Genomic DNA, 16,640 nt, shown 5'->3' on the forward strand with positions numbered 1-16,640 from the left:
CTGAACTGCTCAATACTCTGTGTTTGCAAAATGTTTGGTCAGCAGCTTAATCAAAGTACATCAGCGCTTTGCATACAATAACATACTCCAGGTCTCTGACAGGCAAGAGTACCTCCATCAGAATGTGCTGCCCACAGCAGATAGAAGATATTTCACTTCATAGACCAAAATGTATTCCTGTTGTCATTCTAACTCCCAAATACAAGAACTATCATCCTCAAAAGTACAGAGCATCTTGCAGCATCCCAGTTACAAGGCTAATGTTATTTACCAAATTATATGCCAGTGGACCTCCTTCCCGGTACAAGTTAATGGCTTTCCTTACCGTTCTCCACAGCAACCCAGAGACTCCTGCTTTCAGAACATGATTACGAGACATGGCACTGAGTGTGATCAGAATAAAGCCTGAATGATGCAGTGTCTTGACCTCACCCGCAAATGATCATCTTTAGGGAAGCAAATATAACCACAGGCAATTCTCTACTAAATACAGCCAACAGCATTTTATATGTCTATTTCCTTCCATTATACTCAGCTTCAATCCACAGTTTCTAAAATTTAGGACTTCTAACTACTGTGGTCCCACTGAAGACCATTCAGGTTTTTTTCTTACGAGCATCTTACACCCTTTTTAACCTGCTTTTCTATCAAAGGCAGAAAGTATAAGATCGTGCCCACCTGTAATGGATGACTAAATAATATTCCTGGAGCAATGACCTGAGTAATACATTTCATAGACAATTTTTGGAAAAATTCACTTCAGAGAAAAATGCTCTTGAAGAAATTGCCTCTATTTTTATGCAGAGAACAACTGTCTAGAGTTAGTAACTGCACAAGTAGCTATTTTATTCACAAAGTTAAGGTTTATCAAAGCCATGATCCATAAGACTTTTAGATAATTAACTAACTTTATTTCTGATTTAATTGATCCTGTATAAAAAGTGAACAAGAACACTTATATTCAAAACAGTTTTGCATTCTCTAAACGCAGCAGTGATTTTTTTTATTTTCCTCTTTTGCTGCCTTCTCTGTAGATGGCCCATATGAGAAACCAATAAAAGCAAGTATAACCATTACCTCCCTAGTTAATCTTTAGTCTCCCACAGAGATGCTAAAGCAGAGATTATTGCTGCCTTATTAGGTCTGAGTTCTTAGCTGTGATTCAAGTCCTTAAAAAAAAATAATGTTTAGTCACCTCCTGATTGCCAACCCAAGTCTTAAAACACCATTCAGTCCCTATGTTTAGATTCCTGTTATTTAACAAACACCTGAAAACAGTCTTTAAGAAATGCCCACTGTGCACCCACTACTGGACCAAGCTCCAAACTGCTAGAATTATAAAAACAAAACCCAAAGTTTAGGGGCAGGCAACCATTGCAGGCATACCTGGTATAAACAATGGCACACACTGCGAAGCTGTGGTGGGAACTCCGAAGAAGAATTAATGATTGCATGAAAAAATTTTTCTGTCATTTGCAAAAGACTCCGCTGGTTCTCTTCAAGGCTTTCTGTAGGCTCCAGCCTGAAACAGACCCATAAATGTATGGCCAGCAATCAAATAAATTATACTAGCTGTACTTGTATGTTTGGTAGTAACCTTATTTCCCAGGGTAAAGAGAAATCTTACTAAATATTTATGATCTTTTATACAAAAAGTTTCCATCAATATTTTAAACCATGTAAGTTACAAATACAAGGTCATTTAAAACTCAGTAATAAACAGACAGCTGTAAGTGGGATTCTCTCACACCATTCCATACAAAGACATGCATACGTAATTCCAACTGATAATTACATTATCAGTTTGACGGTTTCTCTGAAAGGAATTTTTGAGGTAGACACAGACATTTGAGAGTTAAACTATTAAAAAGAAGGCCTCTATTTTGGTGAGCTAATTAGAAGATTAATACTTAAAGTTTTTCTAAGAGTTAGAGATAATTCAAAGCACTTGAACAACAGCTACTAAATCCAAGTCTTGAAGTGATATAAGAGAAATTAAAGCAAAAAAAATTACACACAACATGCACGCATTCCATCTTGCTTCTGTAATTAATTCAATGACCTAAAGCAGATGCTTTCTGGTACTACTGGAAATCCCCACATTAGTGGCCTACATAAAAGTATGAAGTAGCAAGTAGGAGAAGTAGTCCTGCAAGAGCTCTCTATCTTCCTTACTCTCTCGGGGCTTAGAGGACATGCAGCAAAACTCATCTTGCTGTGTTGGACAGCTCTGTACAATTCTCCCTGGGTATAAAGACTGCGGATACAATCAATGTGTCTGGTAAAGTGACGAGTGGAAAAGTATGAAAGTATGAGAAAAATATTTGCAACAAGGAAAAAGGAATCCCATTATATTTACAATGACTGGGAATCATGTTTACAAATAAATACATTTGCTCCCCCCCTTGAATCTCAAACCTTGTTGGATCCACCTCAAAGCTAACATGCTGCCATTCAGAGGATGTGATCACAGTCCTTAATAAAGGTTCCAAAAGCTTCTGCAAATATGTAGCACCATATACCTGTGTAGAAAGAAAATCAGAATAGGTGGCCAGATTAACATGGCAATTCACAGCAGCACTCCAAAATTCTGTAAGTGTTAAAAGAGCCTGAAAACATTTGATTTCTTTTGGCATAAGCCAGATTTCTGTAAAATTGGTGTTTCTATATTATAGTCTCACTTCTGAAACATATCTGTGATCAATGTCTACAAGTATTTTGATTAATTTCCAATCTAGAGAAAACTGTAGGTCACTTTAATAACCAGATGGGATTCTTTCTTAAAAGCACAGGGACTCAACACCCCATTTCTGTTTGTATAGTATTACACGATTTAAACTGAAATGGAACTATAAACAAGACAGAGTTTGTCCCCCCATCTTTAAATTTCCTGTTACAAGACGACCATCAGGAACAGTCTTCAAGCTGGTACTAGCCCCAGAATCACTTGTATAACTAAACTAGTCAGAAGTTTAAAGAGCCCTACTATGACTGAGGATTATTTAGGAAAGGACTTTAAGATAACCAAAACTTTTACAAATATTTAGATGTTTGTATCAAATGAGTTATGTTTTCTAAATAACTACTAATTTCTGTTGAAATCTACAAATCTTGCAAATGTTTTTGTTACTGCGACAGTTTTCTTCTTTACAATGCAGAATATACAGACTAGGCAAGACGAAACATTTATTGCCATGGAAACTTTCAAGAGGACTGACTGTAAGCTTAAGCCTAACTGGTTGTCATGAACTCTTGGCAAAAGGTTAGTTCCAGGAGGATCTGTATTTTTTAGTTGGGCCTGAGCATAAGAGATCTGAAAGAACTAGTTCATCAAATGTTAAAACATTAAAAGCAAAACTCCCTAAACTTAACAAATCTGAGAGCTGAGACTAACTCAAACTGAGACCCAAAGGCAACTCTGTACTATTTTCATCTAATCCAGTTACTCAAGTGCTTAACACCATAGACTGGTAGTTTCGTATTTTTAGATTAATAAACATTTCCTGTTAATTAAGTGATCTGTAGCAGAGAGAAAAGATTAGATAATATACCTTAAAACAGAAAGTCATTATTTTACTGGCTAAGCTGTTTCCTCGGAACAGTGTCTGCATGGAATCTGCTAGTTCAACTTCCTTTGAAAACATGTTCCAGAGTAGCTGGTAGAGCAAGTGCCGGGAATCAAAGAGTGTGACCAGGACACGAGCTAGCTCATCCTTAAAAGAAGCAATGAAACATTAATCTGACTAGCAGTGAGCCAAAGCAAGTACGAAAAAAGAATTATGAAAAAAACCACCAAGCAGTTTGTACTAATGCTTTGAATTTGCTATGGAGTCTTGCATGTAAATATCAAATTAAACACACACAATCTCTGTTTACATCTTTCCTATGCTATTGCTTGTCTAAAAATCTGCCTCATGATATCCAGTTGTACAAATTCATAATGGTTAGGCCAGATAAGCAGTTATTCTGCTATATAACAAAGCCCAATTCATCTTGCTAAAATCTAAAGGAGCAAATACAGTTCTGTTTGTCTGCATTACAGCACACACAATCTGTAATAAATAACCAGCCCAGATACATTTATTACAATAACTATATAAAATCATTCCTAGATATTAACAAAAAATTTACTATAAAAATGCAGTTTATAATCAAGATCCCTGACAATCATATTCAGTACACTTTTCAAGAATATACTAGGAAAGGCTAGCTATCATGAACGGTAGGTCTAATCTCTCTTTAGCAGACTGTTGTTACACCCTTAATGTTTGCACTCATTTGTATTTCAAGTCTTAATATTTTCAAAAACGTAGGAAATAAAATGCATGAATCAACTTACCCACTGAGAACAAGGCACCACATTGGCTAAAGCCATAGCAATAGGAAGCTCCCCCTGATCACCCATCATTGTAACCAACTCCACCAATCTCTCAAACCGATCTGCTAGCACTGTTTCTGCCAACGTATCAAATTCTGTTCCCTGCTGCAGAATTTTGGTGAGGACTTCCATAAACGTAGCTCTTGTTTGGAGGTCTTTATGATAGCCCAAGCCTGATTAAAAAAACCCAGAACTACTAAGGAAGATGTAAAAATAAATTAAATACCAATGTCTTCATTATGTATTCATTTATGCACAGTTATCTCTAACTACTTTACCTATTGAGTGCATAAGGCCACTGTCCACATTCGCATTGAGCAAATTTGACATAGCAAGAACAGTGCAGTGCCGTAGTGAAGCTAGTCTTCGAGACATTCCACGTTTCCTGCCACCTGTTTGTGCACTTTCATCTTCAACTTCACTACAGTCATTTAGAAGGTTCATAAACAGTGTGAAATATCTAAAGAAAAAGAAAAAGACTTGGATAAGTAAAACAGATTCTGCAAAGGCAACCATCTGAAAAGATTTTCATACAGTAGCAAATAGACAATAACCCTCCCAAAAAACCTCGTAACTGCCCCAAGTAATCTTTCCTGTAGCATAGTCCGAACTTTCAAATGTGTTGTAACAACCAGAAAGCACCGTCCTAAAATTTGTATGCAAATTTTCTCAGACCGAGCAAGTGTTCACAGGTGTGCCTTTACAAACAGATGTCTTGAAAGTGATTTTAAGTTTCATAGATAAAAATATAATATCAAAGCAAGCTAATCACTCCCATGAATTAAGCGTACATCTGCATTAAGCAGAAACAAAGCCAAATTTTATAATTATTTTCTAAATGAAAATGTCTCCATAAACCTAGGAGGCAGGGGTTTGTGAAATGGGATATATAAGAGGTAATTTCTCTTTGGATAATAAAATTATTTCTGCTAGAAGAAAAACCATAGTTTGTAACAAAAGTCATATGGTGCATCTACTTAGAGTCATTGTATAGAAAAATAGTTAAAAGTCACTGTTTACTTAAGAAATAACTGAGATTTTGCTTCCATCAGCTCAACGCCATCTCCTTCTTCAGGCTGTAGTGGAAGCCCAGCAAGAAGAGAGACCACTGCTTCCATACTCGCTTGGTCCAAATCTCTGAAAAATAAAGTTTTAAGAAGCTGTGAATCAGTTCAGCATAATCAGTCTCTCCTTCCCCTTGATAATTTTCCCATCTAGTACCACGTCCCTTTTCCTTATATATCTAACTGCAGGTGAAAAGAATCTTTAAAAAAAAAGTTATTCTAGTAAAGTTCTGCCCATCAGGAAAAACCGATTACATTCTATGGTACAGGTTCAAGCAATATATCTATTAAGGACAACAACTGCAAACCAAATTTGTCACAAAAAAACCAGTTAAGTATAAATTCAACACTATAATGTTTGATGATTCTATTCTTCAGAATGCATCATATGAAGACATAGCTCTAGCAAATAAAATGTTCACTCCTAATGCTAAATCAGAAATGGTATTAAAAGGAATTAAACAAATTCAGTAGATTAAAAAAAACAACCAACCACCACCACCTCAAGAGCCACGTTAGTTAAGACTATGCATTAAATACAATTCTGTTGTTGCTCACCAAAACTTAAGTTTCAATTTCTGTCTTTTCCTTAAAATTACTACCACTAAAGGAAGTCCACACGAGCCAGCTCATCTGGAGGATCAAATGCCACCTGGAACACTGTTAGCAACTTTAGCAACAGTTTAATAGTATTCTTTTTTACCTTGTCAAGCATTTCACATCCTCATCTGTTGCTTGATTAGATGTTCCCATGACCCAGTCTGTCAAATATTCCACCATTTTGTTCCTGTTACATATAGACATATTGCTTTAGCTTTGGTTTTCTGTTTTTTTTTTAACAATCCTTCCCCCAAACATACTTACCACTGTTGGCGCCATTCTTAATTACTACAAATTCAGTGTAAGAACTATTTGAACCACCACACACTGAAGATGAACTGAACTGATTTTATTATACCAAGTAATACTCCAGTCTGTATCACACACAAAATTTGTACCTGTGTTTAGTACCCCCACAATGAAAATAAAATTTTAATGCAGCACCAGGCTCTAAATTATTCTGAAGGCAAAGATAGGAGTACTGTCCCTATACCAGGAATACTGGTATGAGACAGGTTTTGGTTTATTTTTTTAAACGTGCAACCAAACAGAACTACACTTGTCCACATTACACTATCCTAGAAGTTATATAATGCAATACTTACCTAAATTTCATTTCTTGGCAAAAGGAAAGGTCATCTCTCCTCTCCATCATTACTTCTACTAACTGACATAGCTTAGTTTTTATTTGAATTGCATGTACCAAATTTCCAAGCACACGCACATACCTGAAGAAAAAAGCAAAAGGATTGATTAAATACTTCATACTACAAGGCCCATACATCTGACAAATTTTTTCAGTTCCACGTTAGAACCTACACACTGGCTGACCCAGCAGACTTGCATAATGGGTTAGCAAGTGTTTGGGCTACCTTTTTTTATTTTCCATGTGAGCAAGCCAGCCCCTGCAGCAGCTGAAGACCAGCACCAAATTTCTTCTGTCCAAAGAAGTTTTCTATTAGTATAAAATTGAAATCTGCCCTTCAGCTGGCTTTTAACCACTAACACCACCGTACAGAAAAGAAACCAGGAATGCTTACAAGAATGGGGCTGAGCTATGGAATGGTTAGTTCTTTTAAAAAAAAAAAAAAGTCACCCTCCATCAGCATACTTTATGCTACAGGATAAATGAACTCCATTATTACTGAAGTTGTCAGAACCATAAGGAGGAGGATCAGAAAGTCAGCTGCTTCTTCTCCATGGATGCAAGCAGAAAAGATATAAACTAGAAGGGTCTACCTCACTTCTTAAACATATTACTTTGTATAGGAAGGTCAACAGGATTTCTTACCTAACCAGATTTAGCATCATTGTCTCAATACTAGCTTGTCCAAGATGTTCTGAGCTCCCTTCTGTATGATTGTCAAGCAAATTCTTCATTATAGCAATGGTTTGCTCTACAAATTGTGTGTTGGTCTCAGTTAACAAAACCTACAGGGAGAAAATTGGTGGTCTTAATTCTTTGAACACAAAACCAAAAAAAAGGTATTTATCAACTGTACTGCAGCATTTCAAAAATCTAATGGACAAGCATTTTTCTAGTATCACCTAGCCAAAAGAATTCCAATATATGTCAAGATTAAATATGTCAATACTACCAGCCATAACGATTCTGAGAACATTCTCACAGATTCTGTACTCAGAGTTCACTAAGAATTCAAGAATGTTTTCAATTATTTCATGTTAAATAGAGCCTGGAATCACAGATGCAATAATTATTAATGCATGTTGTCAAATACAATCACAGTGCTTGCAGGTTTTTTGTACAAAACATGAACAGATATCAATTTCAATTACCTATGTGAAAGACAAGACAGACGCTTTTTATTAAGACACAAATGTGAAGGAATATATCAACACTTTACCTGTCCTTGAGAATCAAAAAATTTGCTGATGGTGTTCTTCAGTTTGTTAAACAGCATTGGATAAAGTGCTGGACTCAACTCCAAACCCACCAGATCTTTAATATTAGTCCGTATCTGAAGTCCCACTTTCTCATGGTTACAGACCATCAGAGTCAATAATCGATCGATGAATTTGCTAACAGGAGTCTCTACATTTCCCTCAGTGGACACCATAGATATCATGGAGCCCTTACGCTCATTGACAGGGCCCATAGGTGGACTGTAGGTTGCTAATCCCGCATTGCTACGATGCTGTAGGCACACTCCTCCAAGCGCACATAAGAACCCCGTCATGTTGATCCACTCCTGAAGAGAATCTGTGTCAGACAAATCTATGGAGCCTCCCCCACTAACATGCGACATTCGTCTCTTAACAATTGTCTTATGAAGACTTTCAGTAACCTGAAAAAGAACGGCTAAAGATGAAATCTCTTCAATTAAACATAACTAACGGAGAGAGATCAGGATTTCAAAGTATTCTGTAACACATCCTGCCATTTACAATTCCAGTCTCAAGAATTTTCTAAGATTCACCTTTTATAGTTTATTGTGATAGTATGAACAGCAATCTATACAGAGGCACTGGTTTTAGGGAAGTTGAAAAAGCGAGGCTAAAAAGGTCTGAAGGGGGGTGCCTAGTCAATTCCCTGCTCTGCACCAGGATAAAGCATATTTAAATCATGAGAGCCAGCAGCTTGTTTAAAAACTTCCAGTGAAAGGGATTTCATAATTTCTCTAGTAGTATTCCAGAGTTTTCACTATTCTTTTTTCAATTTCTTTTTAATTTTTAAGCTCAGCCTCCATCTCCCTGACAGCAATTTAAGTCAAATTACTTCTTGGTCTCTTAGTAAGCATAGCAGACAACTGATTACCATTATTTTTCTGTAATACTTCCATGGAGCTTAAGTCTGCCTACAAAACTCTTTTTCTAGATTAAAATTCAATTCCTTAACATAAATAAGCTTAAATAGTTATTTTGCATTTCTAAGGATTGAACCTATGGAAAAATTCATAGTCACCTGCCCATCTTCCATTTTGGTCTTTGGGTAGTTAAGGATTAGTTTTGTAGCTTGTTCCCATTTTGCATGTGTATCCTCCCAGGCCTAAAATAAGATATATAAAGATTTAACTTCAAAACTACTTGTAGCAACAGTATTTTCTGTTTTCAAAAAAATATGCATGCAAAGAGTATGTGAATTCAGAAGAAAGTTTACCTCTGTGTTCCCTGCAGTTGGATGTTCAATGCGTCTTAGTAATGCCATCACTCTTTTCTGAAGAGCTGCTCTTCCTACAAGGAACATAGAGCATTTAACCAAGTTTTTTGAAAACGCACCTACATCAAATATGAGATCTTTGAAAGTAATTATTAAACTAACAGAGGAACGTATTCCCTTAAAGTGTTTAGAACAGGATTCTTCTTGTTACACTTTAAAATCCTATGAACTCAATCACCCAAATTCTCTACTCTTTCTAGCAATTCCGATGATTCAGATATTTCAGTGAAAGCAGGAGAAGCAATCAAATCAAGAATCTCAACCTGTTTGAAGAACTCAAACACAAATAATAGTCGTCTTATACAGGTAGAAAGGTATTTTACAGATTCATGATTCTTACCTGTTGACATCATATTGCTAACAGATGCAAACTCCATGAAAGTATTGTAGTTTGGCAAAAAATTATGCACTGAGACTTCATCTACTCCACATCTGATATCTGCTTCCTCACAGAGGTGACGGAAACAGGACATTGCAACAAGGACTGCCTCAATATCCGGGCTCCACAAAAACATGTATAAGGCGACTTCCAATTTTGTTTGGGCTTGGCGACAAATCGGTGTTCCACTGCATCCTGCTGTACTTTCCTTGGGAAATAAAAATTCCGAATTTGGTAATATTGCTTATGAATATGGCAACTTTATTCGAATTCAGCCTTATCCAAATTGTTCTTTAAAACTGCTTTTATTCCAGTAGGAATAAGCAATCCTAAACAAGATCAGAGCTCTTATATGCTGTTGCATGAACACAGTGGCTAAGAACCTGCTCCTTTCATAAGGATAACCATGTACTTAGGAAAATCTTATTGATACTGGAAAAGCGTACATTAAAAAACAAAATTAAAGTTTTGGCTCATAAAAGATGTTCTAAATATCCTCTTCATTTTTTTTCCTGCAGCTAGAACTAGTAGTAAAGCTAGGCTTGAGAAACTTGTCTGTCAAAGGGTATACCTTACTAAAATGCTTGGTTTTACGATCCTTCACGGCACATTCAAACTGCATGCAATACTTTAAAAAGTGAGATTTCAGATTTATTAACAATAGACTGATATGTAGGGATCCTATGTGCAATCCTAAAAAAAAATATTCACCAACATTTTAACTTGAAAAAGGTGTGACTTTTTGAAGTCTGAAACATCATTATTAACCAACATTAGATACATACATTATGCAGGATACAGATGCCTTTTCCTCTTCAGAATTAATTTTTTTTTTTTAATTACTCTCAAAGTAATTTAATTTCTACTTGCACACAGGTTTTTCTCCCCAAGTGTTAAAAAGAATTATTATCATATATTACTTACCATGGAAGAATTCCCTTTCCCTTTCCTGAGGGTAGCTCCTGGAGCACAGCGTATCATCTCTTCATGGTCAAGAGAAATTTGACTAGTTCCACCTCCAGAGACATCATAAAGGAAGAGAAAGTGGCAGGAACTCCTATCTGATTGCTATAAAGAGAGGCAAGAAAAATAATAAACAAACTTCTTTTTTAAAAAGGGTAAAAAGGATAGATTTCAGGAAGGTAAAAAAGCTCTTCAACATTTACACAGTACTTTTCACACTGGTGCTCTCAGGGCTTTATAAAGTTACCCACTTTAATGGTATCTTAGAATGATGTTTCCCCTTAAGAAATTATCTGGAGAGTCATCTTCAAAAACATCACCTTGAGGTAAGCACAAAACAATGCCTTTTCCTCCCTTTCTTGGAGCCCCCTGAAAGCCCTACAGGCTTCTTGGTTTTAGTTCACAGAATACACACTAAAATAAATGTAATTATAATTTAGATGTAATTAAGTCTAAAGAAGCCATGCTCAGTACTGTACATTTTATTCTCTACATTTTATATTAGATCAGAAAAGCAGGAACTGAGATTGTCAAGCAGAGCTCTAATGACAACTATTATCTTTTTCTGATCCTGATATTAATGAACATCCTCTAAGCACTAAGAGGAAAGACATTTTTAAAAACAACTAATTACTTCTTAACTAGAAGGAGGACGATAATATTAAGCATACTCTCTATTTGAAGGACAGTTGATTTCCACTTAGAGGCCAAATGTAAAAGTCTTCCTGAATTCATAGAAAGCCAGAATGCCTAAGGTCTTCAGCTGCAATACGTGAGATTGTATTTTACAAATATGTATTAAATGGGAGATACCAAAGGAAAAAGCCTACTACTCAGCATCAACACAGACAAACAGTAGCGTCCATCAGTAACAGAGCTACCAAAGTTGAAAAGAGAAGAAAAGAAAAAAAATCATTCAAAGGCAAAAATCCTCTTGCTGAAAGAGGACTTTTTAAGCATGCTATATACTACACATAAGACAGTATCCTCCTCACATTAGCACAGCTACTTTCAGGTCAGACAGAAAAAACAGAAACCCTTTATTTTTTCTAGTAGATCTTTAATTCAAAAAGTAATATAGCAAGTCTGGCTTTAATTCTAGCAAGTATAGCATTACAATGTGTGTTCGGCTTGGAAAAAGTCTCTTGAGATTATTGGAAAGAAGCAGGTCAGAATTCTAGGACTCACATGAACATGAGATCCAAAGAGAAATTTTTATTTCATCCATGAAGAAGTATATTTTATCATAACTAACTTTCCCTTTTCCTCACCTTGTGGACTATTTCCCTTTGTATTAGGCAAATAGGTATCAGGCACCAGGTTTCTGCAAAACACACATTTTCCAGGCAAGTAAGACAACCTGTGTAGCTAAAGTAGAAAAAAGATCCTAAACCTAACTTCAGCTAACAATTCTAATCAAGGGTGCCTCACAAAGCACCGTCTCTCAGCAGAGAGGAAATCGGAAAACAGAAAGTGTAGGTGTAGTTATTATATCTCTTCCAATCATAAAAATAACCTGGTGAACAAAACAGAGCAATTAATTTTAATGATCCTAACAGATACATGTTGACATTTACTTACTTTGTTTTTTAGAAGAAATTTATTCCTACAGATGAGAATCTCTCGCAGCCACTTGAGGATTTCTGTACTGCTGAGCATCTGATGACTAGTTAGTTTCTTGCAGATACAAAAAAGCATTTGTGAACTGCAGCAAAATGAAATTCAGCATTAGCTTTATAATCTAGTAACAAAATTTTTGAAGATATTACTACATTTTACATAGAAATAGGCAATTAGCATGAATATCCTATACACATACTAGCATCATCTTTTAAAATGTATAATAGATACAATATAGGTGTGTACTTTAAACAACAAGCTCCCCTCTGACCCTTCCCACCACCCAGCTGGCCTTTTTAGTTCCCTAGAGGAAGTTAAGCGATTTGGGTACTTGTTAGAAGTCCAGACTCCGGGGCTGTCGATTCAGAAGTCCTCCATTTATCCACAGAACAGATACAGCACAGACAGTGGCAGTACAAGTTTACCTACACTGCTCTGACAACGTGTCTCAACTCTGTTCTGGAAGGAACACATCTAGGGATGTTCCTTCTTCATATCCATTCAGGCCTCACACTCTCTGTTAAAACTGCCAAAGGGTCCAAATTAGTGTCAATTTTAATGGGTTTTTCCCCCAGCCCGAACAGACCACAAACTCATTTCTACTATTAGAAATTACAGTAATGAGTTTCAGTTATTACCCATCTAGGTAGGGCTCAGCCCCACACCTATCCCATAACAAGCCCCTTGAGCCATATTTAGCAGTCATGCAGGCCAATTTGTTGATGCTGGTAAGAGTGTTCCTCCTAGACTGTCGTTGCCTTTCTTCTAAAGCAAAGATCTGTACCACTTCAGATTAGATCACCAAATATTTCTTTTTAAAACTGTTTAGCTCATGCAATTCTTAGAAATCTGAGTTTACAGACTCCTATTTTTTGATTTAGCACTTTGTGTAATTCTGACTTTTTTGGAACTTCATTTCCCTTAATACTCTGCAAGAAATCAACCGCAACAGCTGCTGTGAAGTTATAAAAAGCAAGATGACTTTAATGAATAAAAATTCTTTAAATACATAGGAAAGACAAATGGAGCTCACAGGTCAGGGCAAACTACCACCTTCTTTAGGTGAGGGCTTCAGAGTCAAGATTAGCAAATCCACACTTCTAGAATTGCTTAGCATTACCCTCCCTCGGCCCCAAAAAAGATAAAAAAAGAATTTAAACAAGTACTAAACATTTGAATGAGGTGGAAAAGTCTCTAACTTTTCAAACTAATAATCATTTCTACACCTTAACATCAGACTGAAGAGAGTCATTAAGAAAGCCAGCAAAATGTTATAAGGAAGATAAAATGTTTTCATGAACACATAATAATTTTGACTGCAGATTCATGCCGATGTTGCATAGGTTTCCCAAAACATTCACAGCTATTTCAAAAGAGAAGACAAATCAAAACAGCTATTTCTCTAATTTACAAAAGTTAACTTACATACCTAATTTCCCAGAATGTTTCTATAGGTGCATCAGGATTCCACAAGTCAATGCTGTCTAACTGGTGAAGAACTAGCAAGGCCTAAATTCAAAACAAAGTAGTTTCACTTAAAGGCAGAAATCTATGAAGTACATCAGCATAGGCAGAGAAATAGGTGCAACCACATAGTAATTACATTGTTTTAAAAACAACAAAAGATACAAAAAGCATTTTATATAGAAGAACAAGAGTTCATTGTTAGTCCATGTCAAAAGTATTTCATTTTAGTTTTTATTACATCTTTATAACCCAAACCTAGAGGTTTTACCTCATACATCTGTACAAATCCGTACTAGGCACGCAGGCACAATGTTTTTAAAAGATAGGTTTGAGCTTTAATATTTACTTAATGTCCAGCTGCAAAAAAATTAATGCAACCAATCCTACAGATATAAACCTCTAGTGGTAACAGCAAAATTTCTGCAGTTCAAGCTCTTTGCCAAGTCAGGACAGGCAAACACTTTGCTCTTTGTAACTATTCCCTGCACAAGCAAAAACTTCGGTAAGAATAGGTTCTGACCACATGTCGTGGTTTAACCTCAGTCGGCAACTGAACACCACACAGCCACTCACTCACTCCCCCCCCCCCCCCGGGGGTAGGGGGGAATTGGAAGAGTAAAAGTGAGAAAATTCGTGGGTTGACATAAAACAGTTTAATAATTGAAATAGAATAAAATACTAATAGGAAGAATAGTAATAAGAATAAGAAGAATATACAAAGCAAGTGATGCACAATGCAATTGCTCACCACCCGCCGACCGATACCCAGCCAGTCCCCGAGCAGCGGCCCCCCCAGCCAGCTTCCCCCAGTTTATGTACTGAGCATGACGTCCCACGGTATGGAATGTCCCGTTGGCCAGTTGGGGTCAGCTGTCCTGGCTGTGCCCCCTCCCAGCTTCTTGTGCACCTCCAGCCTGCTCAGTCAGTAGAGCATGGGAAGCTGAAGAGTCCTTGACTAGTGTAAGCACTGCTCAGCAACAACTAAAACATCGGTGTGTTATCAACATTGTTCTCACCCTAAATCCAAAACACAGCACTGTACCAGCTACTGGGAAGAAAATTAACTCTATCCCAGCCGAAACCAGGACACCATATCTAAGAACATACTGCTGAACTATGGCCAAAACTTTAATCTCTGCTTTTGATTTAGTCAGATTAACTACAAAAATCTCAAAAATCAACTGCTTATAAATTAGCTGTTTAGACAATTTTCAGAAGAAAGACATACCTAATAAAAATTAAACTGGTCAAAGGCTATAAACAAACAGAAAATTATTGATTAGAAGTTGTTTGTCCTTAATTATACCAAACAACTATAACAAACAAAATCTCTCCTCTTAAATCACCTGTTACTTGGGGCTGTCTGATATGCAGGCAAATAAATTTTCGCTTTGGTGAAAATACAAGTTAAAGACAGAAATGAGGAAAGTCTTAGCTATTTTTCCTCACAAATTTAAAAAAAAGTTTGCTGCAAAAGGATTGCTATTAAAAATGGCATTTTTAAAAAAAGCCAACCCATACTGTTCTCCAACAATATTTAAGTAATTATTTCAAATTGCTTCCTATTTTAAACAAATATTCCAGAACTTCTTTAGTAACCTACTAATCAAAAACAGACATGAGAGACCAACCCTCAGCTAGTTAAGCCAACAGTCAGGTAGATTAGGGATTAAGATCAATAAAGAATCAAGGTTGAACAGTACACCAAAATTAAATTACGTAACGGCCAAAACTTTTCAATCTCTAAGTTCCTGTAAATGACAGTAAGGATGTTACCACCCAACATAAACTTCCCCAGAGACTTTCACACTGAAAAGGATTATTCTTATACAAGTAACATCCTTAAATTCTACCATTAAACTATCAAGAAATATGTATTTCATATATTGATAGTAGTATATTGACACTATTTGTGGCAATTCTTGTTGAGGCAAGGTTTAACAAAAAGGCCTTAGTTTACCTACTAAAATTCAAATATTTATGTAAAGCTTTAATAGCATAGAGGTATAGTTAATCCTTTTTTCAGTCTACCTGTGAAAACCTAAAACATGAAAGACATCAGTGAAGCACACACTCTACTCTACACTTTTTAGAATGGGAATCAAAAGAAGGCAAGAAAATGTAACTGGCACCATGGATTAAAAAAAAAAAAAAATCTTTCTGTTATGTACAAGGAGAAGCTGAAGCCTGCTTTCATTGTATATGAAGTGCTCTGGAGACCCACCACAGTGAAAAACATACAAATGTTACAACTGAACTAGCAAAGACACAGAATCAGCAACTTTGCATGGAAAGCCTAAAAATCAGAATTAACTTTGGTGACGTTAGCTCCTTCAGTCAAAGCTGGCAGGAAGAAGATTTCAGTAGCCTTAAAGTATCCAATCCATCCCTCCCACACATACAACCTCCTCTGATTCACAACAGAATACAGGACCAGCCACTGCATTAGACATTTTTCTCACAGCCATTTAGAAAACATAGAAGAGAAAGTGCAAGCTTAATGGTGCTCTCTGCAAAGATGGAACAGAGGAACTGTCAAACTGTATTTGATCAACAGCAGGGATGAACACACCATATTAAGAGATGCAGGGTAGTCACAAGAGGCAATATTAATTGCTTTTTAAAATTTTCTTATAGGCCTCTCCTGTAAAACTTTCAGTGCAGGAGACATTTAGAAAAAGATCAATAGAGACCAAACTCTAAGACACAGAACTTCATAGCTAATCAATACTTCAGAGCTTCTACAAAAGCCTTGATTTGTCTGTGTACTAATCATTTGGCATAGAGAACATCTACCCCTTACCTCCATGGCTTCTTGTGCTATATCTGGCATGCTGGATTGCGGAACAAGTTGTACAAGGCCTGTAATTAATTCAGCCGTGCTACCTTGCGTCTCAGGCCCTTGCTTCCTTGGATTCTAAATAGCAAAAAGGAAAGCAAGTTGTAAAACTTTTTTATGACTGACCATGTTACTGACCACTACAGGGGCAT

The 16,640-nt window shown here is 36.4% G+C and overlaps 1 protein-coding gene across 1 annotated transcript in view; it reads right to left on the minus strand.

Annotated features, from left to right (window-relative positions):
- NF1 (neurofibromin 1) overlaps positions 1–16,640 on the minus strand; it is a 111,026-nt gene that overhangs the window by 60,653 nt on the left and 33,733 nt on the right. The window contains exons 14-30 of the mRNA XM_009318826.1: positions 16,453–16,566; positions 13,612–13,691; positions 12,144–12,267; positions 10,524–10,667; positions 9,561–9,807; positions 9,161–9,234; positions 8,966–9,049; positions 7,908–8,348; positions 7,334–7,473; positions 6,648–6,770; positions 6,146–6,229; positions 5,399–5,515; positions 4,657–4,838; positions 4,340–4,551; positions 3,552–3,713; positions 2,419–2,522; positions 1,387–1,522 (exon numbers count right to left, since the gene is read on the minus strand). Coding sequence (XP_009317101.1) covers positions 1,387–1,522; positions 2,419–2,522; positions 3,552–3,713; positions 4,340–4,551; positions 4,657–4,838; positions 5,399–5,515; positions 6,146–6,229; positions 6,648–6,770; positions 7,334–7,473; positions 7,908–8,348; positions 8,966–9,049; positions 9,161–9,234; positions 9,561–9,807; positions 10,524–10,667; positions 12,144–12,267; positions 13,612–13,691; positions 16,453–16,566 — 2,568 coding nt within the window. The remainder of the gene's footprint in view (positions 1–1,386; positions 1,523–2,418; positions 2,523–3,551; positions 3,714–4,339; positions 4,552–4,656; positions 4,839–5,398; positions 5,516–6,145; positions 6,230–6,647; positions 6,771–7,333; positions 7,474–7,907; positions 8,349–8,965; positions 9,050–9,160; positions 9,235–9,560; positions 9,808–10,523; positions 10,668–12,143; positions 12,268–13,611; positions 13,692–16,452; positions 16,567–16,640) is intronic.

This window comes from Pygoscelis adeliae, unplaced genomic scaffold (assembly GCF_000699105.1).
Source record: "Pygoscelis adeliae isolate BGI_AS28 unplaced genomic scaffold, ASM69910v1 Scaffold392, whole genome shotgun sequence".
Taxonomy (NCBI): Eukaryota; Metazoa; Chordata; class Aves; order Sphenisciformes; family Spheniscidae; genus Pygoscelis; species Pygoscelis adeliae.